We start from the raw sequence: 16,589 nt of genomic DNA, 5'->3' as shown, positions 1-16,589 counted from the left end.
CATTCCTTCATTTAAAAACGGCTGGTTTAACGAGAAAACCAATCGCTGAATCGAAATCAGCGTTTAATTTTGATTATGCCGTGTGATTTTTATCCAATTCTAAGAGATGTCGTTTTTTGTAGATTTTCACAAAAGTGGGAAGGCTATACCCTTCCCACTTTTTCATTTTTGGCCAAATTTTAGATTTTGCTTAAAATACATGATTTCGATTCAGAATTGAATGAAAATCACGGATATCAAGTTGATTTTTCAATTGGCTCTAAAGTTTTGTGAACTAAACGTATAAAACATAAAATAAAGTTAGTGCGCCAACAGCACTTTGCATTCCTTCATTTAAAAACGGCTGGTTTAACGAGAAAACCAATCGCTGAATCGAAATCAGCGTTTAATTTTGATTATGCCGTGTGATTTTTATCCAATTCTAAGAGATGTCGTTTTTTGTAGATTTTCACAAAAGTGGGAAGGCTATACCCTTCCCACTTTTTCATTTTTGGCCAAATTTTAGATTTTGCTTAAAATACATGATTTCGATTCAGAATTGAATGAAAATCACGGATATCAAGTTGATTTTTCCATTGGCTCTAAAGTTTTGTGAACTAAACGTATAAAACATAAAATAAAGTTAGTGCGCCAACAGCACTTTGCATTCCTTCATTTAAAAACGGCTGGTTTAACGAGAAAACCAATCGCTGAATCGAAATCAGCGTTTAATTTTGATTATGCCGTGTGATTTTTATCCAATTCTAAGAGATGTCGTTTTTTGTAGATTTTCACAAAAGTGGGAAGGCTATACCCTTCCCACTTTTTCATTTTTGGCCAAATTTTAGATTTTGCTTAAAATACATGATTTCGATTCAGAATTGAATGAAAATCACGGATATCAAGTTGATTTTTCAATTGGCTCTAAAGTTTTGTGAACTAAACGTATAAAACATAAAATAAAGTTAGTGCGCCAACAGCACTTTGCATTCCTTCATTTAAAAACGGCTGTTTTAACGAGAAAACCAATCGCTGAATCGAAATCAGCGTTTAATTTTGATTATGCCGTGTGATTTTTATCCAATTCTAAGAGATGTCGTTTTTTGTAGATTTTCACAAAAGTGGGAAGGCTATACCCTTCCCACTTTTTCATTTTTGGCCAAATTTTAGATTTTGCTTAAAATACATGATTTCGATTCAGAATTGAATGAAAATCACGGATATCAAGTTGATTTTTCAATTGGCTCTAAAGTTTTGTGAACTAAACGTATAAAACATAAAATAAAGTTAGTGCGCCAACAGCACTTTGCATTCCTTCATTTAAAAACGGCTGTTTTAACGAGAAAACCAATCGCTGAATCGAAATCAGCGTTTAATTTTGATTATGCCGTGTGATTTTTATCCAATTCTAAGAGATGTCGTTTTTTGTAGATTTTCACAAAAGTGGGAAGGCTATACCCTTCCCACTTTTTCATTTTTGGCCAAATTTTAGATTTTGCTTAAAATACATGATTTCGATTCAGAATTGAATGAAAATCACGGATATCAAGTTGATTTTTCAATTGGCTCTAAAGTTTTGTGAACTAAACGTATAAAACATAAAATAAAGTTAGTGCGCCAACAGCACTTTGCATTCCTTCATTTAAAAACGGCTGTTTTAACGAGAAAACCAATCGCTGAATCGAAATCAGCGTTTAATTTTGATTATGCCGTGTGATTTTTATCCAATTCTAAGAGATGTCGTTTTTTGTAGATTTTCACAAAAGTGGGAAGGCTATACCCTTCCCACTTTTTCATTTTTGGCCAAATTTTAGATTTTGCTTAAAATACATGATTTCGATTCAGAATTGAATGAAAATCACGGATATCAAGTTGATTTTTCAATTGGCTCTAAAGTTTTGTGAACTAAACGTATAAAACATAAAATAAAGTTAGTGCGCCAACAGCACTTTGCATTCCTTCATTTAAAAACGGCTGTTTTAACGAGAAAACCAATCGCTGAATCGAAATCAGCGTTTAATTTTGATTATGCCGTGTGATTTTTATCCAATTCTAAGAGATGTCGTTTTTTGTAGATTTTCACAAAAGTGGGAAGGCTATACCCTTCCCACTTTTTCATTTTTGGCCAAATTTTAGATTTTGCTTAAAATACATGATTTCGATTCAGAATTGAATGAAAATCACGGATATCAAGTTGATTTTTCAATTGGCTCTAAAGTTTTGTGAACTAAACGTATAAAACATAAAATAAAGTTAGTGCGCCAACAGCACTTTGCATTCCTTCATTTAAAAACGGCTGTTTTAACGAGAAAACCAATCGCTGAATCGAAATCAGCGTTTAATTTTGATTATGCCGTGTGATTTTTATCCAATTCTAAGAGATGTCGTTTTTTGTAGATTTTCACAAAAGTGGGAAGGCTATACCCTTCCCACTTTTTCATTTTTGGCCAAATTTTAGATTTTGCTTAAAATACATGATTTCGATTCAGAATTGAATGAAAATCACGGATATCAAGTTGATTTTTCAATTGGCTCTAAAGTTTTGTGAACTAAACGTATAAAACATAAAATAAAGTTAGTGCGCCAACAGCACTTTGCATTCCTTCATTTAAAAACGGCTGTTTTAACGAGAAAACCAATCGCTGAATCGAAATCAGCGTTTAATTTTGATTATGCCGTGTGATTTTTATCCAATTCTAAGAGATGTCGTTTTTTGTAGATTTTCACAAAAGTGGGAAGGCTATACCCTTCCCACTTTTTCATTTTTGGCCAAATTTTAGATTTTGCTTAAAATACATGATTTCGATTCAGAATTGAATGAAAATCACGGATATCAAGTTGATTTTTCAATTGGCTCTAAAGTTTTGTGAACTAAACGTATAAAACATAAAATAAAGTTAGTGCGCCAACAGCACTTTGCATTCCTTCATTTAAAAACGGCTGTTTTAACGAGAAAACCAATCGCTGAATCGAAATCAGCGTTTAATTTTGATTATGCCGTGTGATTTTTATCCAATTCTAAGAGATGTCGTTTTTTGTAGATTTTCACAAAAGTGGGAAGGCTATACCCTTCCCACTTTTTCATTTTTGGCCAAATTTTAGATTTTGCTTAAAATACATGATTTCGATTCAGAATTGAATGAAAATCACGGATATCAAGTTGATTTTTCAATTGGCTCTAAAGTTTTGTGAACTAAACGTATAAAACATAAAATAAAGTTAGTGCGCCAACAGCACTTTGCATTCCTTCATTTAAAAACGGCTGGTTTAACGAGAAAACCAATCGCTGAATCGAAATCAGCGTTTAATTTTGATTATGCCGTGTGATTTTTATCCAATTCTAAGAGATGTCGTTTTTTGTAGATTTTCACAAAAGTGGGAAGGCTATACCCTTCCCACTTTTTCATTTTTGGCCAAATTTTAGATTTTGCTTAAAATACATGATTTCGATTCAGAATTGAATGAAAATCACGGATATCAAGTTGATTTTTCAATTGGCTCTAAAGTTTTGTGAACTAAACGTATAAAACATAAAATAAAGTTAGTGCGCCAACAGCACTTTGCATTCCTTCATTTAAAAACGGCTGTTTCAACGAGAAAACCAATCGCTGATTCGAAATCTGCGTTTAATTTTGATTATGCCGTGTGATTTTTATCCAATTCTAAGAGATGTCGTTTTTTGTAGATTTTCACAAAAGTGGGAAGGCTATACCCTTCCCACTTTTTCATTTTTGGCCAAATTTTAGATTTTGCTTAAAATACATGATTTCGATTCAGAATTGAATGAAAATCACGGATATCAAGTTGATTTTTCAATTGGCTCTAAAGTTTTGTGAACTAAACGTATAAAACATAAAATAAAGTTAGTGCGCCAACAGCACTTTGCATTCCTTCATTTAAAAACGGCTGGTTTAACGAGAAAACCAATCGCTGAATCGAAATCAGCGTTTAATTTTGATTATGCCGTGTGATTTTTATCCAATTCTAAGAGATGTCGTTTTTTGTAGATTTTCACAAAAGTGGGAAGGCTATACCCTTCCCACTTTTTCATTTTTGGCCAAATTTTAGATTTTGCTTAAAATACATGATTTCGATTCAGAATTGAATGAAAATCACGGATATCAAGTTGATTTTTCAATTGGCTCTAAAGTTTTGTGAACTAAACGTATAAAACATAAAATAAAGTTAGTGCGCCAACAGCACTTTGCATTCCTTCATTTAAAAACGGCTGTTTTAACGAGAAAACCAATCGCTGAATCGAAATCAGCGTTTAATTTTGATTATGCCGTGTGATTTTTATCCAATTCTAAGAGATGTCGTTTTTTGTAGATTTTCACAAAAGTGGGAAGGCTATACCCTTCCCACTTTTTCATTTTTGGCCAAATTTTAGATTTTGCTTAAAATACATGATTTCGATTCAGAATTGAATGAAAATCACGGATATCAAGTTGATTTTTCAATTGGCTCTAAAGTTTTGTGAACTAAACGTATAAAACATAAAATAAAGTTAGTGCGCCAACAGCACTTTGCATTCCTTCATTTAAAAACGGCTGGTTTAACGAGAAAACCAATCGCTGAATCGAAATCAGCGTTTAATTTTGATTATGCCGTGTGATTTTTATCCAATTCTAAGAGATGTCGTTTTTTGTAGATTTTCACAAAAGTGGGAAGGCTATACCCTTCCCACTTTTTCATTTTTGGCCAAATTTTAGATTTTGCTTAAAATACATGATTTCGATTCAGAATTGAATGAAAATCACGGATATCAAGTTGATTTTTCAATTGGCTCTAAAGTTTTGTGAACTAAACGTATAAAACATAAAATAAAGTTAGTGCGCCAACAGCACTTTGCATTCCTTCATTTAAAAACGGCTGGTTTAACGAGAAAACCAATCGCTGAATCGAAATCAGCGTTTCATTTTGATTATGCCATGTGATTTTTATCCAATTCTAAGAGATGTCGTTTTTTGTAGATTTTCACAAAAGTGGGAAGGCTATACCCTTCCCACTTTTTCATTTTTGGCCAAATTTTAGATTTTGCTTAAAATACATGATTTCGATTCAGAATTGAATGAAAATCACGGATATCAAGTTGATTTTTCAATTGGCTCTAAAGTTTTGTGAACTAAACGTATAAAACATAAAATAAAGTTAGTGCGCCAACAGCACTTTGCATTCCTTCATTTAAAAACGGCTGTTTTAACGAGAAAACCAATCGCTGAATCGAAATCTGCGTTTAATTTTGATTATGCCGTGTGATTTTTATCCAATTCTAAGAGATGTCGTTTTTTGTAGATTTTCACAAAAGTGGTAGCCTTCCCACTTTTTCATTTTTGGCCAAATTTTAGATTTTGCTTAAAATACATGATTTCGATTCAGAATTGAATGAAAATCACGGATATCAAGTTGATTTTTCAATTGGCTCTAAAGTTTTGTGAACTAAACGTATAAAACATAAAATAAAGTTAGTGCGCCAACAGCACTTTGCATTCCTTCATTTAAAAACGGCTGTTTTAACGAGAAAACCAATCGCTGAATCGAAATCTGCGTTTAATTTTGATTATGCCGTGTGATTTTTATCCAATTCTAAGAGATGTCGTTTTTTGTAGATTTTGGGAAGGCTATACCCTTCCCACTTTTTCATTCTTGGCCAAATTTTAGATTTTGCTTAAAATACATGATTTCGATTCAGAATTGAATGAAAATCACGGATATCAAGTTGATTTTTCAATTGGCTCTAAAGTTTTGTGAACTAAACGTATAAAACATAAAATAAAGTTAGTGCGCCAACAGCACTTTGCATTCCTTCATTTAAAAACGGCTGTTTTAACGAGAAAACCAATCGCTGAATCGAAATCTGCGTTTAATTTTGATTATGCCGTGTGATTTTTATCCAATTCTAAGAGATGTCGTTTTTTGTAGATTTTCACAAAAGTGGGAAGGCTATACCCTTCCCACTTTTTCATTCTTGGCCAAATTTTAGATTTTGCTTAAAATACATGATTTCGATTCAGAATTGAATGAAAATCACGGATATCAAGTTGATTTTTCAATTGGCTCTAAAGTTTTGTGAACTAAACGTATAAAACATAAAATAAAGTTAGTGCGCCAACGGCACTTTGCATTCCTTCATTTAAAAACGGCTGGTTTAACGAGAAAACCAATCGCTGAATCGAAATCAGCGTTTCATTTTGATTATGCCGTGTGATTTTTATCCAATTCTAAGAGATGTCGTTTTTTGTAGATTTTCACAAAAGTGGGAAGGCTATAACCCTTCCCACTTTTTCATTTTTGGCCAAATTTTAGATTTTGCTTAAAATACATGATTTCGATTCAGAATTGAATGAAAATCACGGATATCAAGTTGATTTTTCAATTGGCTCTAAAGTTTTGTGAACTAAACGTATAAAACATAAAATAAAGTTAGTGCGCCAACAGCACTTTGCATTCCTTCATTTAAAAACGGCTGGTTTAACGAGAAAATCAATCGCTGAATCGAAATCAGCGTTTAATTTTGATTATGCCGTGTGATTTTTATCCAATGCTGAGAGATTTCGTTTTTTGTAGATTTTTGTTCGTAAAGAACAATAAATAAAGTTTGTACGCTAACAGCACTTTGTCGTCCCAAAGACGATAATTCTCCACATAGTGAAATTTAGCTATTGTTAGTGAATGGTTTGTTGTTCATCCCCTCGTAGCAGACGAATTTCTGGCAGCAAACGAAATTCTTCGGCTAAAAGAGACGAGCAACTTACAAACAAAAATAAAATAAAAATAAAGTAGATAGAACTGAAGCTAGAAAAAAAAATTGGGAAATGAAAAGATGAATAGGGTACCCACTGCTAGGAAGAAAAGGGGGAAATCTAAATTATAGTTATGAAAACTTAATTTTTAACGTGAAGAAGATGGTTTCTCCATAAGACGCTGCAGCCGCAGCAGACCAACTTGGACACAAATGAGATTTTCGCATTTGTGAAAAACGCGCAACGCAGGATGTTTTACTGCTCTATTAGTAACAAAGTAGTTGTCTAGTTCCATAACTGCAATTAGAATGGGCTTCCGTTGACTGAACAGCTTGACTTCTGCTGCTGTACAGCCATGGACTACTCTAACTTAAGGACGGGATTCTTCGACATTTCCTATGGAACCCATGTAATTTTTTTAAATTTTCTATTAAATAAAATTTTTAAAAATTATTATTGACTTCCCAAATGTCCCTATATGGAAAATTAACCCTTAAAAAGATATTAAATATTTTCTGTCAGAAAAAAGGGAAATTGGGCGGGCCGCCGGTGCCATCTGGGAGCCAAAAATCCTAACTCATTGCTTATTTTCTTTCTACAATTTCAAGTTCAGTTGTCAATCAGCAAGATCATGCGATTTTTTATTGGTAGATGGCACTGGCGGCCCGCCCAATTCTCCCTCCTACCAAAATTAAAATCGCAATATCTTCTTAAATGATTCGTTTTATGAAGAAAAAATTAGATGGTTACAATTGTCTTTTAAAGTTGCATTTAAAAATGTTTTTTTTTTCTTCATGAAAATAGCCACCCGACACCCTTTAACAAGGCGAGATAGGGAAAGAATCCCGTCTTTAAGTTAGAGTAGTCCATGGTACAGCGGAAGTAAAATCTATTTCCCCCCGGCAGCAGAGTCATAGCAGTGTGGCCACGAAATAATTTTCTCTAAAGCCAAAAAAAGTTGGCAAATCGGGCAAATAAAGCCACTTGAAATGTAAAAAAAAACCACTTTTAAAGCCACTTTCAGAGTCATAGAACCCTGGTTGGTTCACGCTGTGAGGAATATATCTCTATATCTGTATGTCTAAAATTTCGACGGTTTTGGGGCGGGGCACAGTGGTGGAAACTAGAATCAGAGTCATCTATCGAGAGAAACTGAGTTATTCAACGGCCATTGTCAGTGTTTTTTTCAAGCTTCATTTTTTCTGGTGTTGTCTGCTCCGTCGTTTCCCTTATCACTGTTGTGATTGGCTGTTTAAGTTTTCAAACCTGTTTCCTGATTGGTGCATTCATCACACACCCGCTGGAGGCTCACTGCTATTTCCGAAATTAGACACAATGACAGACGATTCCCCCCATGTCGTGAACCAACCAGGGTTCTATGACTCTGCTTGAAGTAACAACTACTGTATTTTCCCGGAGCATCCACCTGATTGTGTTCACTGATTCAGGTGTGCAATAGCTATTTAAACACCAACGCCTCTACTGGCCGGGGGGAAATAGACAGTTTTGTCACTAGCCGGCAGCCGGGGGAAATAGGCGTGACCACAGCGGAAACACTGCTGAAAGCCTTAATCAACATGTAAAAAAGTACAAGAAATCCAGCCATTTTTAAAATAAAAAAAAGCAAAGTGCTGTTATAGCAAAGTGCTGTTATGATCGATTCGATTACAACTCAATCGATTATGCCCACAGAAATGACCGATTTAAAATCCGATTGGATTCGGGGGGGATACGTCCTGATACGCACTCACTGCGCCACCGCTAGAGGGAATTTTTTCTTCACCAATTCAGTGAGCTTACCAGAGCTGTTAGTCAACAACACTTTTAATATCGGAGAACGGTGACCTACATTTGTGCTACATTAATTTCAATTAAAATGCTTCGTTCTGGACGCAATTTGCAGGTTTTGTCGAAGAATGTTGTGCGCGAAAACCTGCGGTATTGTATTTATTTTAGTTCGTTCTAAATTAAGCATAAAGAAAAACTTGGTTTTAAATGTTTCAGTACAGTTTTGATAATATATATCGTTGCCCAGATAGCAAAAGTTACCTTCAGTTAACAGATTAGCAGACCCATTGATATGGCGCATTTCTTATGTGATGTGTTTATCTGAGTAATTTATAGCCCAACTCCTTATATAACTCTTATAGGATAGATTACATAGGACTGCATACACTGTAAATCCTCCTGAAAAATTACTGATCACACCTTTTATTCTTTTATAATTTTTTGTAATTTGCAGACTACTTTCTTCAACTCCTCAACCATCTCCTAAAGATGGAACAAAAAAAGTTGCTACAGGGAGAACCTTAGACAAAAAACCAGTTAAATCAAGTTCTTTTGTTATGAACTTGTTTATTGGTTCCAGCAACACAGTGCAAGTTTTCCCTTTTCCTGATGGTCTAAATACAGAACAGAAAGAAACCCTAGGAGTACTTGTAGACCCTGTACAGAAATTTTTTGAAGAAGTTAATGATGCAGCCATTAATGATAGCCAATCTGCTGTACCTGAAGCAACTATTCAAGGATTGAGGGAACTTGGGGCCTTTGGTCTTCAAGCCCCTGTAGAGTATAATGGTGTAGGGTTAAATAACACCCAATATGCACGTCTAGTGGAAACTGTAGGAGGATTTGACTTAGGTGTAGGCATTTTCCTTGGTGCTCACCAGTCAATTGGTTTTAAGGTATGTTGTAATAATTATAGTATGTAAGTTTACAAAGTCTGAAATCATGTGGTTACATAGGGCATTACCTTGTTTGGAACTGAAGAACAAAAGAAAAAGTATTTGCCAAAAGTAGCAACGGGTGAACAATTCGCGGCATTTTGCTTGACAGAACCTTCAAGTGGCAGCGACGCCAACTCCATCAGGTGACATAACTTCCCCTCTGTCATCGGAATTTTACTTATTGACCCATGGTTATGTAGAACTCGGGCCGTATTATCGCCTGATGGTAAACATTTTATCCTGAACGGGTCCAAAATTTGGATCAGTAACGGTGGTTTTGCCGAAGTCATGACTGTGTTTGCTCAAACCCCCATAACTGATCCTTCCACTGGTGAAACGAAAGACAAGGTGACGGCTTTTATTGTTGAAAGAAAATTTGGCGGAGTTACATCTGGCCCTCCTGAGAAAAAGATGGGTATTAAATGTTCAAACACGGCCGAAGTTTACTATGATAATGTACCCGTACCCATCGAGAACGTTCTTGGAGGAGTTGGACAAGGTTTTAAGGTAAAAAAAAATCTTACGTTTTTCCAGTTAATACATAGAACCTTCGATAACCGAGGCCTGGCTAAATATTTTAGGTGGCAATGAACATTTTAAATAACGGTAGGTTTGGTATGGCTGCAGCCCTCTCAGGCACCATGAAGGCGTCAACCAAAGCCGCGATCCAGCACGCCACAGCCCGTGTTCAGTTCGGCCGCCGCATCGACTCATACGGAGCCATTCAAGAAAAGTACCGATCAAAGCTCGCTCTTTAATTATTGTTCAATCAGTCACAAAGAATGCATTTTAGACTAGCTCGTATGGCAATGCTTCACTACGTTACGGAATCTATGGCGTACATGATTAGCTCCAATATGGATAAAGGATCTACTGATTTTCAGTTGGAAGCAGCTATTTCCAAAGTATTCGCTTCAGAAGCAGCCTGGTAACCTGAAGTTTAAATCTTCTAAGAGAATTTTCTCATGAGCTTGTTTTTCTTCTTCTTAGGAACGTAACCGACGAAGCCATTCAGGTAATCATGGCTACTTCTGGAGGCATTATTTTATAGTCCTTTCAACAGCGTTTCATTCTAGATTTTGGGAGGAAATGGATTCATGTCAGCCAATGGTTTGGAGAAGGTGCTGCGTGATTTGAGAATCTTCCGTATTTTCGAAGGAACAAATGACATTCTTCGTCTTTTTGTAGCTCTGACAGGTACGAAAACAATTATCTTCTCGATTGCAAAGTCATTTGCAATAATTTTTTCCTTACTGAGATAGGTCTTCAGTTTGCTGGTGGACACTTGAAGCAACTACAGAAGGCTGTGAAGAGTGGAAACGTTGGAGTTATCCTAGGAGAGGCAGCGAAACGCGCTAAACGAACTGTCGGACTTCGCCAGTCGAATTCCTTGTCCGAAGTACATCCAAAACTGGCTCTTCAGGCACAATTGACTTCCAAGGTTGGAATTTTACGTTACTTAGAAGCCACGTACCTGTTTAAAACAAATCTGTTTTATGACAGGCTGTTGAAGGATTTGGTATAACTGTCGAAAGCCTGCTTATTAAACACGGAAAGAATATTCTTGACGAGCAGTTTTTGCTGAACCGTGTTGCTGCTGCTGCAATTGACATATATGCTAATGTAGTCGTCCTTTCCCGTGCAACACGGGCCCTTAATATGAACATTTCTTCTGCAAATCACGAGGAAATGTTGGCGCGCGTTTGGTGTAATGAGGTGAGTAGTTCTCCTGTTTTAAAATTTATAATATCTTGGTTAGTAAAGGAGAAAATTGTTTAAATTCCAGGCCTTAGATCGTATTCAACTCAACCTTACAGCTGTGAAGTCGCAATCACAGCTCAGCAACTTCAGCACCATGAGCCAAATCGCAAAAGAAATGTGCGAGCATGGAGGTTTGATTCAACAGAATCCGTTGGGTATCTAAAGTACCTTGCAGAGTGGAAAAATTAGGGCTGAAATGAAATGTATTACATGTCAAAACAATGCAAATCTTCGAAAGTTTATAAAAGCAATTACGGAAATTATACTGGTGGGAAATACGCGCGCGCTGCTAAAGTATTTATTACTTAGTCTTTTAGGGAAAAATAGATTCATAGGTAAATCAGATTTTATAACTTCTCTCGCTTTTTGGCCAATCGTTTGTACATGTAACGTTGGATAATTTCTTCGGCACGGGGCTTATGATCAAATAACTTTTGCACTTGATTCTTTGAATCTTCTAAACCGTCTTGGATTACTTTACTGCGCTGCAAATTTCCCTGCACATGGAGTTCCAATCAGAGAATGCCACCACGGGAAAGTTATAATGTAAATCAACTAACGTACCTTTATAAGTTCGTTGACGCGCATAAGATCACGGTCTATACTTTTACCAGCTCCTAATTTTTCCATCATTCCCAAAACTAAGCTCAAACGTTCGTGAACTTGCGACTCGGAATGAGCCTAGAGAAAGATATCTCATAAACGTGCGTAAAGGTTAACATTACATCAGACTTACCATTTCTTCAATTTGTGCTGTGAGATGGAAGACTTTCCATCCGTGCACTTTCTGCAAAATTTGCTTCTGATTGGCCAAATCGGTGACAGTCGGGCGTCTTTCGTCTTTCAGTTTCACATCAGAATAACGAGTGAAGTGATGATTACGTGGTTTCCATGTTTGGCGGTAGGAACTGATTAAAGAAACACGCGGTCGCTTGACGACAGCTACGGCTTCTTTGGCTTCAGCTATAGTTGGATAGATTAACAGTGTCATAAGTAGGGTGATTCCTCTTTTTGATGGTTTGCAACTTACGTTTCACAGAGGGCTCAATTTTGAATTCTTTGAGCATAACTCCTGTATGCACTTCATCGTCACTTGAGCGCACTTCTTGAAGTTCTTGGCCGAGCCTAAATAGAAAAAGAATCACAATTTACCTCCGAGAAACAGCGCCATTAGATAACTACGGTAACGATTTACAATTGCTGTTTCCTTGGCTTTTTTCTTGGACTCATCTGAACGTCAGCGGTAACTGGGTGCACGAACGAGGACGACGAACTCATTCTCATCAGTGACGAAATTGCTCCACTTGTCTCAGTGTTCTCCAAAATTTCTTGTTTCACCTGAATACCCGACAGGGCTTTGCCTTCGAATAACCATAAGAAAACAATTAATTGATATTTGCATAGTCCATGTTTCGTCGATATGGAGTCTTACCTAAAATAGCCGATCCTTGCGAGGTTGTGACATTGGTTGCAGGATTGCTTTCATCTGGATCTGGTGGTATACCTGGAGAAGACGAAGCCGATAACGTTGTCGATCCACCACTAGAGGACCTAGATGAATCCCCATTCGGCCCACCAAGCGTTAGACCCAGATCTAAACGTCGAGGTGAAGGGGGAGATATAGCTGGAGTTGAAGACACAGATGCAGTCGAACTACTGGTAGGTGTAGTACTAGCTACTGATGTCATTGAAGTTAAAGTTGTGGTTAGATTTTTTTGCGCCTTCAGCGGAACACTAGAAAATAAAATCTTATTAGGATTTCTCATCGCAATATTCCGGATGATTCTCGACTTACCCTTCATAGTCGCGTTTACGCAATATGCTCGGTCTGGGTGACGTTCCAATTAATTTTGAAGGAGTATTGGGCTGAGTGACAATAGGATACGTAATTTGATTACCGCTATTTTCAGTGGCTGCTGTAACGTCAAAAGAACATCTTTTAAGTTGTTTTTGTTGTCCAATCACCCACTTATATAGCCATACCGGTAGAAGTGCGGGATCCAGCATGCAAGTACGTCCCGATAGAAGCACCAGACGATGTAGTTCCAGAAGCCTCATTTGAAGAAGAGACACTGGGCACATTACTGGATGTCACACTTACGGCTGTAGACAAAGTTTACGTAAGCAAGAACAGGTTCTAAAATATATTTATTAATTCACGACAGTGTTTACTCTTGGGAGCTGAAGGTCCGATTGCAGTTGCTGTCGAGACAACCGGTTGCGGTAAAACTTTTGCGACTGGAACAGTCGCTGAAGGAGGGGCTTGGGTGGTAACCAGATACGTTCTGGAATTGCCAGTTGCACCTCCACCAACAGACAACGAGTTCGAAACAGCTAACCAAATGAATTAGAAACGTAGAAGTATAAGCTAATCATCATCAATGAACAAAGAATATTATACCAGATCGAGTTCCGGTAACAACAGGCGGTTGCGGAGAGTTTCCTATCTTCGTTCCCACAGCAGGTATTGACATCTGAGGAAATTGCACAGCAATACTTTGTTGACCGACCTACATAGAATTTTAGACGCGATAAGAGGAAGGTAAAAGTACTATAACTAAAACTGCTAATGAAGATAACCTTTCCAACAGCTGTAACGGTTGAAAGTGGCACTATGTTTTTTAAACCACCGGTAAACATCACTGGTGTTACTCCTATAGAGAAAATACTTGATTAGTAAAAGAAACGCAAAAAATTCAAGTATTGCATAGATTCTACCTGAATTGGCAGTAATAAGCGAATTAGCTGATGTGAGAGGAATCACTCCAACTTGAGAGACCGATCTTGCGGCAATTTGCACCGGTGCGTTAACTGAAGAACGCGCTTGAGAAGACGCTGGGTTGTTGGCGTTCGCGCCGATTGATGTGGTTGCTGATCCCGCAGCCGTTTTAATGAAATGTTTCTCAACATTCTAAAGATTCGTATGCATTAACGATACTGTGACAGAACATTACTATGACTCACTACCAACCTGAACAGAAGGTGTAGATGTAATCATCATAGATGACGGTCGTTGTGAAGCTGTTTGAAGAAGTGCTGAGGTGGATTTTATGATTTCAGGTCCTGGGCGCGGGCCAACAGTCATATTCGGATTGGGTGGAACACGCGAATTAACAACTATCAACAACAACAACAAAATAGCGTACATTGTCAATATTAAATGTACGGGAAAAATCCCGAATCCGACCTGTTTGGTTTGAAGAACCCCTAACCGAGAATAGAGTAATGTTTGATGCTGGAGAAGGAATAGAAGCTCTAGGAGGTCCAATAATTGATATCGAATTTGCACTTGGCGCAGGTGTAAGTTGGGGTGCCGACTTGTGGCCAGTCGCCAACACCAAATTGGTGGTGCTTTTTACAGAAGTGTTAGCTGCTGCGTTCGCGGTTGCTTTGTATAACGTAGGAACAGGAGGTGGCTGAATTACGGCAGTAGCTTGGGTTACCGTCACCCAAGTACCACTTAAAGTACCAGCTGCACCAATACCGACATCGACAGTGTTCGGCCTTATTCCCGAAGATGATGTGGGTCTGACAGCTCGATTAGAAACCGTAAATCTATAAAAAACGTGAGATTAAGGAGAGTGTAATGTATTTGCTGTAACGCAGCAATTTCGCTAAACAGCAATCGCACGACTTACCCGGTCACTTGAGAAATGGCAGGACTTACTGAAGGAGTGGGCCTTATAATTGCAGCCGAAGCCACAGCAGATCGCGGGATCGCTATACTCGCTACTGCTGCTGGACCTATTTGTATTTATTTGAGAAACTGATAAACTTGAACTGTATGAAAATGATGAAATACTACAAAATACCTTTTGGCACATGTGACGACAAATTTGCATAAGTACCAGAAGTTGTTACCAGAGCTGCAGGTACTACTCTAGGGGCCAAAGTAACTGTAGCACCTGGGCGTATTGCAGCTTGAAACTTGGTCATTGGTATAGGCACGGTAACAGCAACTGACACTGGAGAATTTTGAACAATAGCAGACAAAGTGGGAGAAGGCCCACTAGCACTAGCCAATGACATTCCAGACCCAGTTATGGTAGGAAGTGGGCTTCCTGATGGTTTGACCTGCTTAATTGTAGAAAACAGTATTTTGAAGGATGCTTTTTTTTTTTACTAAAGGTAGCCTATGCAGAATTTTGTTCTTAAAATATTTCTTCTTACCAAAAATATTGGTTTGGCAGCTTCTCCAACTGTCCTGTTGGTTACTGATGTGGCACTTCCTGAAGAACTTATCATGGGATTGGACTTATGTGCTAGATCCATTGGCTGAGCCTGTAGCTCTATATTGTTGTCTGAACCTGGGGCAGAGCTTTGTTTTGTATGGGAAGCACTCATCTCTTTAACGGGAAGACTGCTCCAATTTATTCGGATAACGAAACGAAGAATAGAACGGAAGCTGTGTCAAAGAATTGGTTGATTCTTATTTCTCAAGCAACCAAGACTTTGTAAAATGTGAAATACACTGATGAAAAACCCTCGTTGACGAGATGTTTACAGCAACAATGACTAGGGGATCAACTTTAGCATTCTCCTGCTGGTCATTAAGTATTGGAAAAGGTCAAAATAACTTTCAATTTGGTTCAAAGCGTCGACTATTTAATTCGAAAAAAAAACATCGAAAAATGCTTGTTGGAGTTTTGGACGAGGGGAAGGGAGAACATTACCACCGTTGCCGTTTCAAGAAATTACAAGTTGAACGCCGATCCGGATCCGGGTGGATGGGGGGGGTGGGGTGGATGAACGAGAAATTAAATTTGTGAACTGTTTTCAGAGATTTAAACCATTAATAACAAATATAATAAACTAATGAACTAACAAAAAGTAGGTTTGAATTCTTAGTTTCAAAAATCCGTAAGAATTCGTTTTAATTTTTATTGGTTTCTTTGTTTTTTTTAGTCTGTTGCAGACTAAATTTAACTAATAACAATTGTTGTTAACTCGTAGAGGGAGACTCGAACTCTCTTAGCTTAAAGGTTTGTTTGACATGATTCGCCGAACTGTGTAGAAAGCAGAGTCATAGACCCCTGGTTCCTCCACTATGGCTATTTTCCCTCTCAGAAAAAAGGGTACCAAAAAACGAGGGTTTTAGGTCGGGGCGGTCGGGGCGTAAGAGTGATTTTCCGCCTGATGGGAGCGCCTCTTGCGGGTGTGTTGTTTCACTCCACGCAGAGACTCATTTGTAGCCAGATGGCACTCGCCCCAGGCAGAAAATCACTCTTACGCCCCGACCATGCCCCGACCCAAAACTCTCGTTTTTTCGTATAGTATTCCCCGCAAGAGGGTGCCTCTTTTCTGAGAGGGAAAATAGCCATAGTGGAGGAACCAGGGTTCTATGACTCTGTAGAAAGTAAAAAGCAAAATTCCCTCTTTT

At 37.6% G+C, this 16,589-nt stretch overlaps 2 protein-coding genes across 4 annotated transcripts; one reads left to right on the top strand and one right to left on the bottom strand.

The window, feature by feature from the left end:
• The first annotated feature begins 8,495 nt into the window (after positions 1 to 8,495).
• On the top strand, positions 8,496 to 11,487 carry LOC116922047 (very long-chain specific acyl-CoA dehydrogenase, mitochondrial). Its single transcript, XM_032928448.2, has 11 exons — positions 8,496 to 8,660; positions 8,965 to 9,406; positions 9,467 to 9,591; positions 9,649 to 9,955; positions 10,030 to 10,181; positions 10,242 to 10,376; positions 10,439 to 10,463; positions 10,525 to 10,645; positions 10,711 to 10,889; positions 10,952 to 11,164; positions 11,235 to 11,487. Exons 1-11 carry the CDS (start codon positions 8,599 to 8,601, stop codon positions 11,370 to 11,372), a joined length of 1,899 nt encoding a protein of 632 aa, XP_032784339.2. The 5' UTR covers positions 8,496 to 8,598; the 3' UTR covers positions 11,373 to 11,487.
• Positions 11,395 to 15,900, bottom strand: LOC116922038 (histone deacetylase complex subunit SAP130). 3 transcript variants are annotated; one of them, XM_032928434.2, is made up of 17 exons: positions 15,380 to 15,900; positions 15,022 to 15,286; positions 14,848 to 14,953; positions 14,397 to 14,764; positions 14,181 to 14,326; positions 13,928 to 14,120; positions 13,790 to 13,863; positions 13,611 to 13,719; positions 13,382 to 13,543; positions 13,193 to 13,312; positions 13,005 to 13,122; positions 12,642 to 12,943; positions 12,405 to 12,570; positions 12,240 to 12,334; positions 11,946 to 12,172; positions 11,774 to 11,890; positions 11,395 to 11,706 (listed from the first exon to the last, which is right to left on the bottom strand). In XM_032928434.2, the coding sequence occupies exons 1-17, from the start codon at positions 15,551 to 15,553 to the stop codon at positions 11,557 to 11,559; spliced, it is 2,892 nt and encodes a 963-aa protein (XP_032784325.1). In that variant the 5' UTR covers positions 15,554 to 15,900; the 3' UTR covers positions 11,395 to 11,556. The 3 variants fall into 3 exon arrangements, with proteins under 3 accessions (XP_032784325.1, XP_032784323.1, XP_032784324.1); XM_032928432.2 differs by having other exon boundaries at positions 13,005 to 13,125; positions 15,380 to 15,899; XM_032928433.2 differs by having other exon boundaries at positions 13,005 to 13,125; positions 15,022 to 15,283; positions 15,380 to 15,899.
• Positions 15,901 to 16,589: the final 689 nt, after the last annotated feature.

The sequence above is a fragment of the Daphnia magna genome, linkage group LG4 (genome assembly GCF_020631705.1).
Source record: "Daphnia magna isolate NIES linkage group LG4, ASM2063170v1.1, whole genome shotgun sequence".
NCBI lineage: Eukaryota > Metazoa > Arthropoda > Branchiopoda > Diplostraca > Daphniidae > Daphnia > Daphnia magna.
Note: the sequence above shows the minus strand (reverse complement) of the source record. Positions and strands in the feature narration are given on the sequence as shown.